Below are 15,251 nucleotides of genomic sequence, written 5' to 3' on the forward strand. Positions count from 1 at the left end.
TCTGTAGCACTCCACACACTGTTGTACAAATGAAAATCTTCAAGTCATCAAAGTCAGTTGTACATAATATGTTTGGTGTTTGCTGCTTTCTCTGAAACATGTGAAGAATTGTTATTTCCTTTTTTCATTATTCTCACCAAAACATAATGGCAATAACTGACCATTTGATAGTATATAGAGTCTATGTTATAGACAAAGATTAAGCACAAGGTCATACACATGTATTAAGGGGGGGATATCGTATATTCACTCAGTACACACCACAACCATGTGGTCTTCATACACAAAGAAACTGTTGGCACTTTAGAGCACGGGCTGCAACTATGTGGACAAAAAGACAAACAAAAAAAATCGAATCAAATAATGGGTTAAAGCAGAGTGATGTTATAAGCTTTTGGGGCAGTATTCCTAGGAGCTTTACATAATAATAACCAGGTTTGGGAGCGTTACTTACAGAGGACATATTATGCACATTTTCAGGTTTATTTTTGTATGTTGTGCCTCTTGATTCAGTTTTTTTGTGACTAAAATCTTTATATTCAACCCGTGTAGAAACAGGTCTCAGTATCAGCCCAGACGTGACGTGGACTACGACCAAGCTCCGCGTGTTGGGCAGGACTGAATCTTTCCAAAAGCAAGAAACATTTGTATGGAGGCACTTGAGATTTTGTGATTTTGGGCACTGATCCAATTGGTTTTGAAAAATGTAAAACATTGCATACTGTCCTGCTGAATAAAGCTTTGATAAAAAAAGTCATCTCTGCTTTGTCGCTCTATTTTAAGTTCCTGTAACTTTATATCAACATTGTTTTTTAATGTTTATATTAGCGTTTGCAGATCTTAAGTAAGTACATTTATGAAATAATACGAAATAATTACTTTTACAATGTCTGTTTCTGAGTGAAATTGTGTCTCTGAAAAATTTCCTTTTTTTAATGTGATCTAATACAAAACGTATGATTCCTAGTCACTGTGATGCATGGACTTCACAGACACCGCATGCATGGTTAGTGTTGAAAAATGCACAATGTGGTTTTATTTATTATGTTATTATTTTCTAAAATATACGTGAAAAACAATTTCTCAAAGCCTGGTTACACAATATTTTTAAACCAATACAATTCTTAGTATCTCGAAACAGCATGCACTGTCAATCAAATGTAAAAGTTACTGATAATGTGAAGAATTAAGGTTTAACAATAAGAGATATTTAAGTTCCGTTTTTTTGGTGTTATTTCACAATCATACGCACGCGCGCGCACACACACACACACACACACACATATGCAAAATTCAGTGTTGTGAAATATATGCTAAATATATTTTTAAGTTCCACCATAACTTTATAAAGACACAGGTTAGACAGAGGGATTCACATCACTTCAAGATCTCACTTTGCACTCTTGACAAGCCTCTTGGTTCAGACTCTCAATCAGGTGAAATATTTTACATTTGTTATTTAATGAAGTCTTTGGGATTTGACATTGTGTGAAGGTAGATATGGTGCAAAATGCGAGAGCTTGTAAAACCTGATGTGAGCACTTGCAGAAAAAGAATCTGAGCTTGTGTGCATACATTTACACTTGTATAAAATATCCACGTATCTGTGAACCAAATTTGAAGTCACAGAAGAAAAAAATAAGTTTTGTAGCTTGTAGAAAAAAAATGAACTTAGTGATGAAATGTTCACTTGCAGAAAAAAAAATATTTTTTAAATATATTTTCCATTACAACTGCAACTTGGTTATTACAACCTCTCAAATCAGTCATTACAACTTCACGAATCTGCTCTGTGGCAGTATAAATCGACAAATCTGCGGCCTTGACTTTTGCAACACTTCTTGCGATGAATGTGTAGATGTGGGGAGGGAGGGGGGTTGGAGACGAAGGGGCGGAGCTATCAGAACGAGGAGGCGCAGAGGCTTGTCAAGAGTGCAAAATTAGGTTTTACACGCTCTCGCATTTTGCACCATATCTACCTTCATACATTGCATATATACTCTGACTTATAGCTGTAGTAAATTGGTGGATGAAATAGTTTGATTGAGTGACACATGTTGTGTTTTAGTTTTTCAGGATGAAGTGTGCTATGATGTTCCTGGTGTTGACGCTGGTGGTCCTCATGGCTGAACCTGGGGAGGGTTCATTTTGGAATCATGTCGGTAATGCATTGAATGGTAAAGTCACATTGTGTGTCCACTGAGAGTAAATGTATTGCTTTGGCGTTTTTGTCCATTCTAACATAAAAAAGCAAAAGTCCTTTGTGGGAATTTTGTACCTGCCACAATTTGGTTCCAAACTAATGCAGAAATCTCTGTTACGTCGCATCACTTAAAGAGGCTCCATAATGGGTTTTTGGGTCTTTCTCTTGTGAGTTACTCTCTCTTCCAAATCAAATATTAGAACTCCAATAAAATAATGAATGTTTATAAAACGGCTTATAATAAATTATAATGCACAGTATCACAAAGAATAATGCATCGCACTGAACGTATTTTTCTCTCTTTTTTAATTAGCTGCCCAACAAGTCCATGGGTAAGGTCTTTTTCTTGATATTTCAATTATTTGAAAGTGCTTTTGATGCATGATTTGTTTTATTTTTGTCTAAACTCTACGGATCTTTTCTCTCTCTGCACCAGAATGTTTTCCGGGGAAGAACTTGAAGCGATGAAAGCGCAGGAAGCGATGAAAGCACAGGAAGCGATGGAACAACGTGCGTTCCAACAAGAGAACGACTTCGCCTGAGTCCATGATGGTCCATCTGATAAAACAAATGTTTTCTTCTGCTTTTTTCTTCAACATAAAAATGTAATCAACCTATCTGTTTTAAATGGATCTACTTGTCATTTGGAATAAATCTGCATTGCATTACAAAAATCATCTATCTCTTGTATTATTTTAAAGGAACATTTATTAAATCAGGATGGAAATGATGTGAATTGTGTGTTATGGAATTAATACAATCCCAACCTAGTTAAAGACATGAAACACCTTACAGGTGAAACATTACAGATGAAATTGGTGTACAAATCCTTCAGGTCAGAGTCCATGACTACACCTATTTCTGTCATTTTCTGTTGTTTTTAACGTTGCCAACTGAAGCTCAGCGCTGGCTTTTATTCGTTCTTCATTGATTCCAAAAACAATTACCTCAGTTTTATCGCTGACAGGGGGCGAAAGAGACGAGTGAGCGATACAGGGAGAGAAACACAGAAGAAGAGACGAGAGAGCGGCAGAGAGAAGCGGAGAGGAAAGTGAGTGAAGAGAATAATTAGCGATACAGGGAGAGAAGCGGAGAGGAGAGTGAACATGCGTGTTAGCGGCTGACAGGGAGAGACAAATAATGACACATGGCGCTCTCCAAGAAGTGGACAGTGAGAACAGAGCTTTTAACCCTGAGTGGACGGACTCATTCATGTTCATCCTGCCCACTGGGAGCACAAAACCAGTGTGTCTCATTTGTTCAGAGACTGTGGTGCTCATTAAAAGTGCCAAAACGCCACTTTGAGACAAAACACAAAGTGTTTGACCAAACATTCCCTCTCAAGTCAGAACTGAGGTCACAAAAAATAAGCAGTCTCAGGGCCCAATATGATCAGTCCACCAGGATCAAAATGAATACTAAATATCGTTCCAGGGCAGGCTAACCGAGGCTAACCAATGAGCACCTGCATGTGTGTATGAGAATGGCCCTGACACCATTTCAGCCCAGATTTAAACTCCTGGCAGGACAAGCTCGAGCTCAATTCTCGCACTGAACAAAAACAAGTGAGTGAGGGACTGCAATATAAGAGGGAAAGAAAGAGAAACTTTAAAACTGTTCAATTGTTATGATGTCTAAAGACTGATATTGTTCTATAATAGGCTGAAACTGTTAGGTCATGATGTGAAACGGTTAACAAAGAAAAAGGGAAACTCAAGCTGCTGCTACACTTTATTTTATTTATCTAAAATTAAGCACTTTTAAGATGCACACATTTTCAAAAGCTATTTTATATATTTCTCTATTTTATTTTTAAATGCAGCCAGAGAGGAACATTACACATATCCACAGTATTTTACTGTATATCTGTATAGTTCAGTGTTAATTGACAAATAATATTGTTGTTTTTGAATTGTACTTTCTTTCTTTTATTGGCAGTCAGTTGTTGATTACATGCAGACGTTGATAAAGCTACAGGCTACTTCAATATATATCACACTAATTCATAAAGCAAGTTAGACATTTTCATGTTCCGGACCTTTGCATGGGGACATTTTCTCTAACTGGACCTCGTTGAATTTTAGTTGAATACCCCTGATCTAGGGTCAGCTAGCACATATTTTTGGTCAATGATGATACGTATTTTTGTACCTAAAGGTCCCCTATTATACTGTTTTTATAGGTCTCAGATATATACAAAACATGTCTCTGAAGTGTTTGGCTCCAAACACCAAACAGATAATTGCAGCATCCCATAATCCCCTCTGTTTCAGCCCTGTTTCCAAAGTGCTGATTCTCTGTCTGTTACTTTAGATGAAAATAAGGAGCCCCTCCCCACGCCCCTCTGAGAGATATTTGGTTACAAAGAACACAATGATGCTCTGGGAGGAGATTCAGGTGATAAGGTGGGGGGGGGGGGGGGGGGGACACCTTGGTTGGTGATTGGCTAATGGTTACACAAGCCAAAAAAATCGTTATGACATCATAAAGTGGCCAATATCTGATCAGCTCATTTTCAGACAGGTTTTTATATAAATGGATCAGGACAAAAAGTGAGAGAATCTTTGTTCCTGAAACTTTCAGAGTCTCTTTACACAGAGGGGACCACATGTTGATGTAGAAGAGACATGAACAAGTGGATTTTGCATAATAGAGAGGCGAAGTCCCGCCCTTCTACTTCCGCCCCATGGGACCTTATTTCGGAAAAATTATGTATTGAAGTCAATGGAGAGAGAAAGATTATCTTTCGATCCCGTTTGAATTGTGCCACGAATTACACACATGATGTTTGTCAATCTTAAAAAATAATTTCCATGTCAAAAAAGTCACAGTTTGTCGTAAAACTGTTGAAATATAAGACTATGAAAAATACGCAAATCCTACTACAAATCCCAGAGTCGCGTAAGTGATGTCATTAACGTTACACATTACACTCGTGTTACTCACCGAAACCTTGTAAACTGTTCTTACGGAACCGACTAACTCCCCTTGTGTGTATGTACAGCTCTCAACATGCCCAGACTTGTAGTGATTTTCACCTCTTTTAATACTTTCCGCCTCATTCTGAAAGAAAGAAGTGAAATGTGCCAACGTGACGGCCGTCTTGGTGTGTGGTGCGAGACGGGAGATGTAGTTCATTGAGCGGTTTCACACAAAAAAAAGTGTTACTTCACAGTTTTACAACACATTTTAATTTTTTTGACTTGCAAAATTATCAAACATCATGTGTGTAATTCGTGGCACAATTCAAACGGGATTGAAAGATAATCTTTCTCTCTCCATTGACTTCAATACATAATTTTTTCCGAAATAAGGTCCCATGGAGGTCCCCCGGGAGGGGAGGGACTTCGCCTCTCTATAAGTGACCTTTAAGCTAACATTCAGAAGTTAGGTAATACATTCTGAAAGTATTGTGATTGGTCAAACGCTTATAGATGTCCTGCCCGTTAGCCTGAACGTGCACTATGTTGGAGCGATAGCCGATAGAAGTGCGAGTGTTACAAAGTGATGTCACTATGTGCCAATCATTGCTCAATGATATATATTTTCTATAGCAAGAATGTTTGTTGTACTAAACTTATCTCTTGTTTTAATTTTAATTTGTGCCTGTTTTAAGCAGTGTAAGTTTACAAAGGAGACAATTACACCATGTTACACCAATATTACACCCACATTACACTGTTTTTAGACCAATATTACAACCAAGTAACAACTATTGTACGCCAATATTTCACCTTAATTATACAGTTATTTCAACCCATATTACACGGTTATTATTCCCATAGTACACATTAATGCATCCGTATTACACCACCATTGTTACACGCATTATATACCCAAGTTACCCCCATGTTATACTGTTATTACCTGCCTGAAAAGCTTCCATTGGACTCCTTTATTTACTTCAGTAACATAGTGACATCACTATGTAACACTGGCACTACGATTGGCTAGCCCTCCAGCACATTGTAGGTAAAAGGTTAAGGGGCGGGACAATCACAACAGAGCGGGCAAGCTAACCAATCAGAGCAGACTGGGCTCTGGTTTCAGACAGAGGGTGAAAAGAGGTGCTGCAGCACAGGCAGTATGAGAAAAATAAAGAGCTTTTTGAACATTAAAGCATTGAGACATGTCACAGGAGAGACACAAAGTATTAATATGAAACCTGGAAATGACCATGACTTGTCTCCTTTAAGTTACCCCTTCCAACTCTGGTAACAATTATAATAGAATAGAATAGAATATATCTTCATTGTCATCATACAAAGTACAACAACATTTGTTTGGCAACACTCACTGCAGTAAAAATAGACACAAATAAAGAAATAAGAGTGGTAAAAGCAGAGGTAGTAGCGATGACAGTGCAACGAGATAAAATTCGATGTCAATGTGCATATTTACATTTACAGTCTAAAAACATTAAATAGTCTAAATAGTGGTGGTTGCAGTTATTATTATTATTATTATTATTATTATTATTATTATTATTATTATTATTATTAAAATCTCATTGGAATAATGCCCCAACAGATTGAGCCCCCCTGGTGTAAACCTCCAGCCTCCTCCCTACACCAAGTCAAGGCAGCATGAGGCGTCAAAGATAGGGATGATGGATCCCTCTTACTGTCGCCTGAAGAAAACCTAAAGGGCATCACGGTCCAACCCTGAAAATAACACCTGAATCTCCCTCATAGAAAAACAAACACACACCGACCGAGCAAGCAAAGTTTGTTTTGGCCGGATGGGGCTTTGCTTAAAACATATCGATTGGAAATGAGATGTGGTCAGAGGACGTATGAGGTTAGAAAGGTTGTGTGTGTGTGTGTGTGTGTGTGTGTATGTGTATGTGTATGTGTATGTGTATGTGTATGTGTATGTATGTGTGTGTGTATGTGTATGTGTATGTGTATGTGTATGTGTGTGTGTGTGTGTGTGTGTGTGTGAGGGTCACCCGTGTCATTGGTTGTTTACCTAGAGGCGATTGCTGGTCTCACACACAAGCCCTACCCAGACAGAGATGTGTGGTAAATAATAGAGGAGCTATGACAGAGGGCAGACACACAAACACAGAGCAGCATGAAGGTTAAAGATGGGTGTAATGGGAGAGCTCTTTATCGACACGTCATTAATACATGAGGAGGGGGGGGGGGGCGGAGACAGTCGTACAGGCAGCGAAGATCCTGACATCTGCATATCAAATGTATGAGAGGTCTGTATGTCTGGATGACAGCTCAGTTTAAATGATTTCAGCCGCATAGAGTCAGATGACTCCCCCTCACTCCCTCACATTACAGACTCAGAAATCATATCATTTCTTATTCCCTACTCTTTTCCCTCAACCTATCCTAAGGGAGTGCCTTTACGTAGACACGTTGTGCCTCTCCACCTCTGTCCTCTGGGTCTAAGTTCATATGGCTAGGGATTACTTTGACCGAGATGCGCCGGCCCGTGCCTTGCCTTGGACTTCTAGACAACTGCTCGGGTCTTGATGGACTGAGTGGGGAAGTTCAGGAGATATTCTCCCTAATATCAACACCAAGAAAACTGAGGAAATCATTTTTGGCTCACCATCTGACTCCCATAAAGTCCCCATTGTCATCCAAACAGATGAAATCAAGCAGGGAGTTTCATACAAATACTTGGGTGTAATGATTGACCATCTGCTGTCATGGAAGGATCACATTGAATATCTGTGCAAAAGGACAAAACAAAGAATTTATTTTCTCCGCCGTCTTAGGTCTTTTGGGGCGAGCAGAGAAATTCTTCTGTTGTTCTTTACATCTGTGATCTTGTCTATTCTACAGCAGCGACGTGCAGTCAGTGGAGGCAGGGGAGGCAGAGCCTCACCTGTCATACTCCAATGTAACGGAAAAACAATTAAAGAAAAACTAAATAATAATAATAATAAAATGTCTCCACTGATCTTGTGTAAATGTGATTTCTGTATGATTCCAATCGCATTTTATAGTCAAAATCAGCAAATTTGCCGAGCTCCGCTACGGGAGCGATGAGAAGTGAGGCAAGCACGAGCACTGCCTCACGTAAGCCCACAGTAACTTGCTGGAGCGCGGGCACTAATTTAGCGCGGCCACTTATTTTGTGAGCGCGCTCAAGCCATTTACTGTGGGGTGACGCATTCTGAGGGGAGGCACAGATGAGCTCTGCCTCAATTCAGAATGCGTCACCCTACAGAAACTGGCTGGAAAGCGGGCCCTAAGCGCATGCCTGTTACCATCTCACTGTATGTCACCAATGTAATGTTTGTAGATCCCTTTATTACATTTATCCTCGCCATCCATAGTCTCTAAATAACTTATTTCACGTATATATGATATTTAGGCTCGCTGGTCTCTCGTACAACGGCAATGAAAAAATCACCAGGGGAGGCAGCCATAACCTCTGCCGCACTGAAGGGGGCGCACGTGAGCCCACAGGTTCTTGTTGCTACTGTTATTCTACCGCAAACAACAAACTAGACTTTTGAAACTACAGGAAGATAAGGAGGACTTTTACAAAACAGTAATAGAGATTGTTGTCCAGAAGGATAGCATGGACTTATATTCATCTTCAAGTCAAGGTAAGACCACAACTGTAATGAAAATGGGATCTTACTTTTGGGTATCCTTTTGTTGATCGGTCTGTTTAAAATTAATCATAGCATCAGACTAAAAAAGCTTTTGAAAATAACAGAATATTTCGATTAAGGTCACAATAGGCTATAATATTTGTAAATCTGACTCTGAAAGAGTCAGTGCCTCACCAGCCATGAACCTCACCGCACGTCACTGTTCTACAGTACTGCAATACTACCTGGTACAAGTGTTTGACAGCAGCTTTAAAATCAAAACTGCTCCACCTGTTAAAAATCTGCTCAAAGATTGTTGGTCAACCCTGTCAGAGAGTCTATGACTCAGCCTATCATAACAACCTAGTGAGGCTGTCCAACAACATCATCTCTGACCCAAACCATGTTCTGAACAGTGAATATGAACTGCTACCATCTAATCGGAGATACAGGGTCCCACGATTCAATAAGGTCAGACTGAAGCACTCCTTTGTGCATCAGTCAATCCTCTCAGTAAACACAGAGCTGAATCCCAGATCAAATGCACGCTGAAGGCTCTTTGAGCAGCTTTTCTCTCACTGATTGTGCCGTTATGTTAAATGTTTGTTGTTTGTGTTTCATGTATTTGTGTCTGGATATTTGTCTGTTGATGTTGGACATGGAGCTGCTGTGACGCAAGTCAAATTTCAGACTTGATCTGACAAATAAAGTAATATCGTATCGTATCGTATCGTATAATATAATATATTTTGTCCCTGCCAGATAAACGATTAAATGAAAAAAAAAAAAATAAGGTTGTTAATCCAATGGGTGAAGTTTAGGTCCTAACAATACAATACAGGCCTCAGAGTCTCCGAGGTAAGATCTCCTGTGTCTACTGTACATGTTAAACAAGACAGATTATAGATACAGCATCTACACATCTGTGCCAAACAACATGATGAACAATTAGCTATTTGGCCTTAAAATAAACACATACTGGGGGATAATACAAATAATACAAATAATACATTATGTTATTATGACAAACCCTTGACTAGTGGTGGAACCCTTGTACTTGTACCCTAGTACTTTTACCCTAGTACTTTACTTTACCCCTTAGATGCCCGAGTGACTGGACCCTACACTCTTCCATAAGTGGGTCTAAAAGGACCCGTATTAGAATAATATGTGTTTTTATGCAATTTTTGTCATTTTGGTTAAGAAAAATCTCTTGTATAATATTTAGTATTATATTTTGGTTCACACTAGAAATATTTTATATTTAATTTTTCACTATTTATAATTTTAGAAATGTCTTTTACATTTTGAAAAAAAACGTTTTCCCGTAGGATTCCATAGAAAATGCATGCGGGTCAGTTTTGACCCAATTATGGAAGCTTGGGGGTACTAATACAAAAACTAAAATTTCTTAAAATGTAAATTAAAAATGTGAATGGCATGATATCCAAAACATGTTTTTTGAGGAATAGCTGGAATATGAAATGATAAAAAAAATGTAATTACAAAGATACTTCAAGAAAACCACCTCACCGGGTCCAAAAAGACCCACTTATGCATCTAAGGGTTAACACAATTATGAGGTACTTTACTTACCATGATAAGTACTTTAACTTTTGGTATTTAAAGTACATGTTGCTAATACATTTGTCCTTTTAATTGATTTATTTGTAATGCTGGTGGTCGAATATCAAAGTACTTTTCCACATCTGTCATCAATTTCTAGAGAGGGACAGAAAATTACGCATTTGTGATCCGAGCAGTGTACAGTTATGACATCCATGAGGTAAAAGTGATCATTATAAGACAGCTAAAATATATTATAAAATATAACACAGTAAAATAAAATAAATTGGAGAAACTCACGGTAAAAATGAAGACCAAACTGTGTTTATGTTATGAAAACTGAGCACCGTGATCCTACATTGAATGATATGTTGATTAATGATAATTTAAGCAAAAGGCAACTTGTTTTTATACTGAATGGTTGCTTCAGTCATTTATCAAATAAAATAACAATATTTCAAGTCGTTAATATGATTGTTTCAAACGAGATGTTGTCAATCATATGGAGAATAGTCATAATGGTGAGTTCAGTGACTACAATACAATTCAGTGACTACAATAACAAAATATGTTCTTGTCCTACAGTGGCCTCCTAAAACATGGCTGCTGCTTCAAAATCCTATCAAACAAGAAAATGTTTTGTCTTTTCAGAGCAAACTAGAGTATATATTATTTGAATGCAATAAGTGCAAAGACTGTGTATATATAAATAATAATTATAAATATTAAATGTCCTTGACACAACAGATTCATTGCATTTTCCTATTTCTGTCATTTAAAAGTTAGTGTGATCGCTTATCTGTTTTTACATTGAAATATTATCTATACAATACAAAGAAATGTAATATGTCTGTTTAAATACTAAAAAAACAATATTATATTTGACAATTATTTGTATAATTTTTAGAAAATAGATCGTATTGACACACTGATGATGGACACACATAGCCTTTAACTTTAACCTAATATTTGTATTAATTGAAGGTCAGAGGACTTAATAAAATTACTTTAAAATGATCCAGAGTGTACAGGATTGTTTTTTTTAAATGTTAATGATTTCTTAACTTTATTTATTTACATATTTTGACCATGATTACTTTGTTTGGAGGTGAATCAGAATAGTATAATGCTCTGTGCTGCTGATATCAACACTTGACAACCTAATAACACAAAGTCACATTTTTGCAGAAGGCTTAAATACAGTTTGAGTAAACTAATATTTAAGAGAAAGGGAAACTATTGTAAGAAAAACAATAGAAGCATGCCAGGTTAAAAATGAGGAAGGTGGCTATAGGATCACGTTTCAATCCCCCTACATTAGTTGGTGTGTGTGTGTGTGTTGTGTTTATGTGTGTTAAATGCACTGATCAATATGGTGGATGTCACCAATCTCCCAACTGGTCGAATGCTGATACAATCCCCCGAGGCAATTACCGCTCCGTCTTTCTGCTTCAGTCTTTGTTTGTTCATCTTTTTATTTATTTGGATGGCTCCTTGCTTTTTCTCCACACAGAGCCGCAGAAAATCAGACAGTTTGACGGGTCTTAGGAACAGACGGAGACATTACAGAGAGACAACAGACGGACGTACACAGTGGATATCAATAAACATATCAAAAATATGTTATCGTGGCCGTGCAAATGTTCTGTGTTTGCTGCCTCAACGACCAGTAGACAGCCTCTCACTCAACTATTATCTTTTAGACATAATGATTTTTAAATATGACCAATTTTGCGTTATATCTTGGCCGTCCTATATCTGTTAATGCTTATAAATATTGACTTGAAACTCTCAAAAAGACACTTTCTGTTGAGCCGGTGAATCAAGCACAACATGGATAATTAGCTAATTAGATAAACTGGCCAATTCTAGGCGGTAAAATGGGAGATTTGTAGTTTCTGCTCTGTTTACATTACATTACATTACATGTCACTTGTTAGACGCTTTTATCCAAAGCGACTTCCATACTCAATACTGTGGGCAATCCCCACAGGAGCAATTTGGGGTGAAGTGTCTTGCCCAGGGACACAACGACATGCTGACTGCAGTGGGGTTTGAACCTGTGCTCCCCTGATCCGTACACCAACGCACTAGCCCACTGCGCCACAGCCTCCCAACAACAAACCACAAATGTTATCTTTTACATTTAGGATTTGGTCTAAATCAAATCAAGTCAAGGTTTATTTATAGAGCACATTTAAAAGCGATTTTTGGTCGGGCCAAAGTGCTGTACATGTAATAACTACAATCACATAAAAACACATTTCTATAATCACAATAAAAGACAATAAATTACAACAGATATTTAAAAAGAAAACACAGGGTTAAAGTCAGGAGTCGTGCTCCGCTCTGACTAAAAGGCCAGGGAGAAGAAGTGTGTCTTAAGAGTAGATTTAAAAACCCCTAGGGTCTGGGCCGACCTCACATGGAGGGGCAGAGTGTTCCAGAGCCTAGGGCCAGCTGCTGCGAAGGCTCGGTGCCCTCGGGTTTTGAGCCTGGTCTTGGGCACTATCAGCAACAGCTGGTCAGCGGACCTTAAAGCTCTTGTTGGGGTGTAGCGCTGGAGGAGTTCAGCTATATAGGCCGGAGCCAGCCCATTTAGTGCTTTAAAAACAAATAAAAGGATTTTAAAATCAATTCGGAACCGAATTGGAAGCCAGTGTAGTGAGGCCAGAATAGGGGTGATGTGGTCACGCTTTTTGTGGCCAGTGAGTAAACGTGCAGCTGCGTTCTGGACTAGCTGCAGGCGTTTAATTGACGCCTGGTCCATACCCACGTACAGAGCGTTGCAGTAGTCCAACCTCGAGGTAACAAAGGTATTAATAACCCTTTCCAGGTCCTCAAACGATAAAAATGACTTAGTCTTGGCCAATAGTCGTATTTTTTAAAAAAAAGCAGGTTTTGACTACGCTGCTGACCTGCTTATCGAATTTAAAAGCGCTAAAAGACGGTGTGATGTCTTTAAGTTGACTCGTTTTACAACTATCTCCTTTTCATACTGTGCGAATACTTTCCTTCATTTCTAACCTGCGATGGGAGACATTTGAAGTGTGGTCTATTTCAATAGGGAAACCAGGGTGCACATGCAATACCTCAAGCTGCATTTTATGAGATACAATTCAATGTTTTCTAGTATTTGACAAGCATCATAAAGAAATGACAATGCACTGTTGCATAGATGTTTGTTTTAGTGTTTTAAATTACTGTCCACGTCACTTTTTTAAGGTGAGTGCATTCTGTGGAGTTAAATATAGTCAATTTGTTAAATGCACTTTTCTTGAGCTGCTGAGTACAAGCAAAAGCATCCTTGAGAGAGTTACAAATCGAGGCACAAACACACACACATGTGAACACATATACAGCCCCCCCGCGGAGTAAACCCATTAAAAGTTGAAGGTTTGTTTTGATTCTGCTCTCTGGTTTGACGGAGCTTGGTGTCACCCTGCAGGAGGGCGGTGTGCAGCTGAGTCTGCTGACTGTCAGATCTAAACATGACCCAGTGGGCCAGCAGAGGGCTGTGTTCTGCTTCATGTGTGAGCGTTGTCTTATGTGTATTCATGTGGCACATCTATAGAGACAGTTTAACACGCTGTTAGTAGTGTCCAAGCAGTGAAAGCAACACATAAGCTTCAGGACACAATATCTCAAAACTCCAAACAAATACACTTTTAGTTCAGCCATCACACTGCAGGTTTAATACAAGTTGTGAAATAAAAGCACGTTTGTTTGCCATACGTGAACAGGAGGTGGGGAACATGTAATGAGCTCATTGGCCTTTAACCCGGCAACGTTGTTGGGAGAATACTGAATGTACTCTTCCAATACCAGAGTCCACATGATAACAAAGGTATCCCAACTGTAGCTGTGTGCATGACAGGATGTGTGATTACCTAGAAGAGCATCAGGACTGTTTTAGGCATATGATAGCTATGTGATTAACATGATGATTCAGCCTCTATGGAGATAGACATATGACAAGCATGATCATTTCTGACGTGGAGCTAATCTGAAGTAAACATTGAATACTGCTTTCTATTCCTCCATCTTGTGACTGTGTAACTCCCTCTCTTGGATATCAGCATGTGAAGGACACTGTTCAGGAACTAGTTGATGCTCTGTGTGTGATGACTACTTCCATTCTGGAGAGGATCAGAAATACATGGATCCTGAGATTGAAGCTCAAGCCGGTGACGAGTGAGATTTTTCTAACAAACGTCAATGTACTAAAAGTTCCTATTTTAATCATTGAATCAAAGGTCTGATCCTATGTTTTCTGCAGTGTCTTTGGGCTTATCACACAAACGAACATAATAGGAGGGTTAAATGAGACTCATATGGAAATGGAGCACAAGATATAAAATGACATTTATTTTTTAAATCAAATAGCTATTTCATTATGAATGCCAAACACCAATTCGACTTTGTAAAATATGAGATGTTTTGGTTATTGCTCTGTTTAATACGACACATGTAATGTTATAATTTAGGATTTGGACAGTCTGAAACCAGAGCCCAGTCTGCATCTGATTGGTTAGCTCGCCAGCTCTGTTGTAATTGGTCAACAACTAAGAATGTGTGGGAGAGAAACCTATACAACACACTAAAGGAAAGGGAAAACCACAAAAAGCATAATAGGGCCCTGTTTAGCACATGTTTAAAAATCTATGTTAAAGGTCACCTATTATGCAAAATCGATTTTCATGTCTTTTCTACATCAACATGTGTCCCCTCTTCTTCATGTCTCTTCTACATCAACATGTGTCCCCTCTGTGGAAAGAGACTCTGAAAGTTTCAGGAACAAAGATTCTCTCTCTTTTTGTCCTGATCCATTTATATAAAAACCTGTCTGAAAATGAGCTGATCAGATTTTGGCCACTTTATGATGTCATAACGATGTGTTGGCTTGTGTAACCATTA

General features: G+C 38.5%; 2 protein-coding genes across 2 annotated transcripts in view; one reads left to right on the forward strand and one right to left on the reverse strand.

The window, feature by feature from the left end:
- The window catches only part of LOC117486878 (exostosin-1), a 308,682-nt gene that overhangs the window by 196,346 nt on the left and 97,085 nt on the right, over window positions 1–15,251 (reverse strand). The window lies entirely within an intron of this gene.
- Window positions 1,342–2,882, forward strand: LOC117486883 (moronecidin-like). The gene is made up of 4 exons (XM_034135471.1): window positions 1,342–1,436; window positions 2,069–2,177; window positions 2,517–2,535; window positions 2,640–2,882. The coding sequence occupies exons 2-4, from the start codon at window positions 2,078–2,080 to the stop codon at window positions 2,743–2,745; spliced, it is 225 nt and encodes a 74-aa protein (XP_033991362.1). The 5' UTR covers window positions 1,342–1,436; window positions 2,069–2,077; the 3' UTR covers window positions 2,746–2,882.

This window comes from Trematomus bernacchii, unplaced genomic scaffold (assembly GCF_902827165.1).
Source record: "Trematomus bernacchii unplaced genomic scaffold, fTreBer1.1, whole genome shotgun sequence".
In the NCBI taxonomy this organism is placed as follows: Eukaryota; Metazoa; Chordata; class Actinopteri; order Perciformes; family Nototheniidae; genus Trematomus; species Trematomus bernacchii.

What these genes read in the sequence shown, in the direction of transcription:
- LOC117486883 (XM_034135471.1), top strand. Translation starts at nt 2,078, where the DNA reads ATGAAGTGTGCTATGATGTTCCTGGTGTTGACGCTGGTGGTCCTCATG.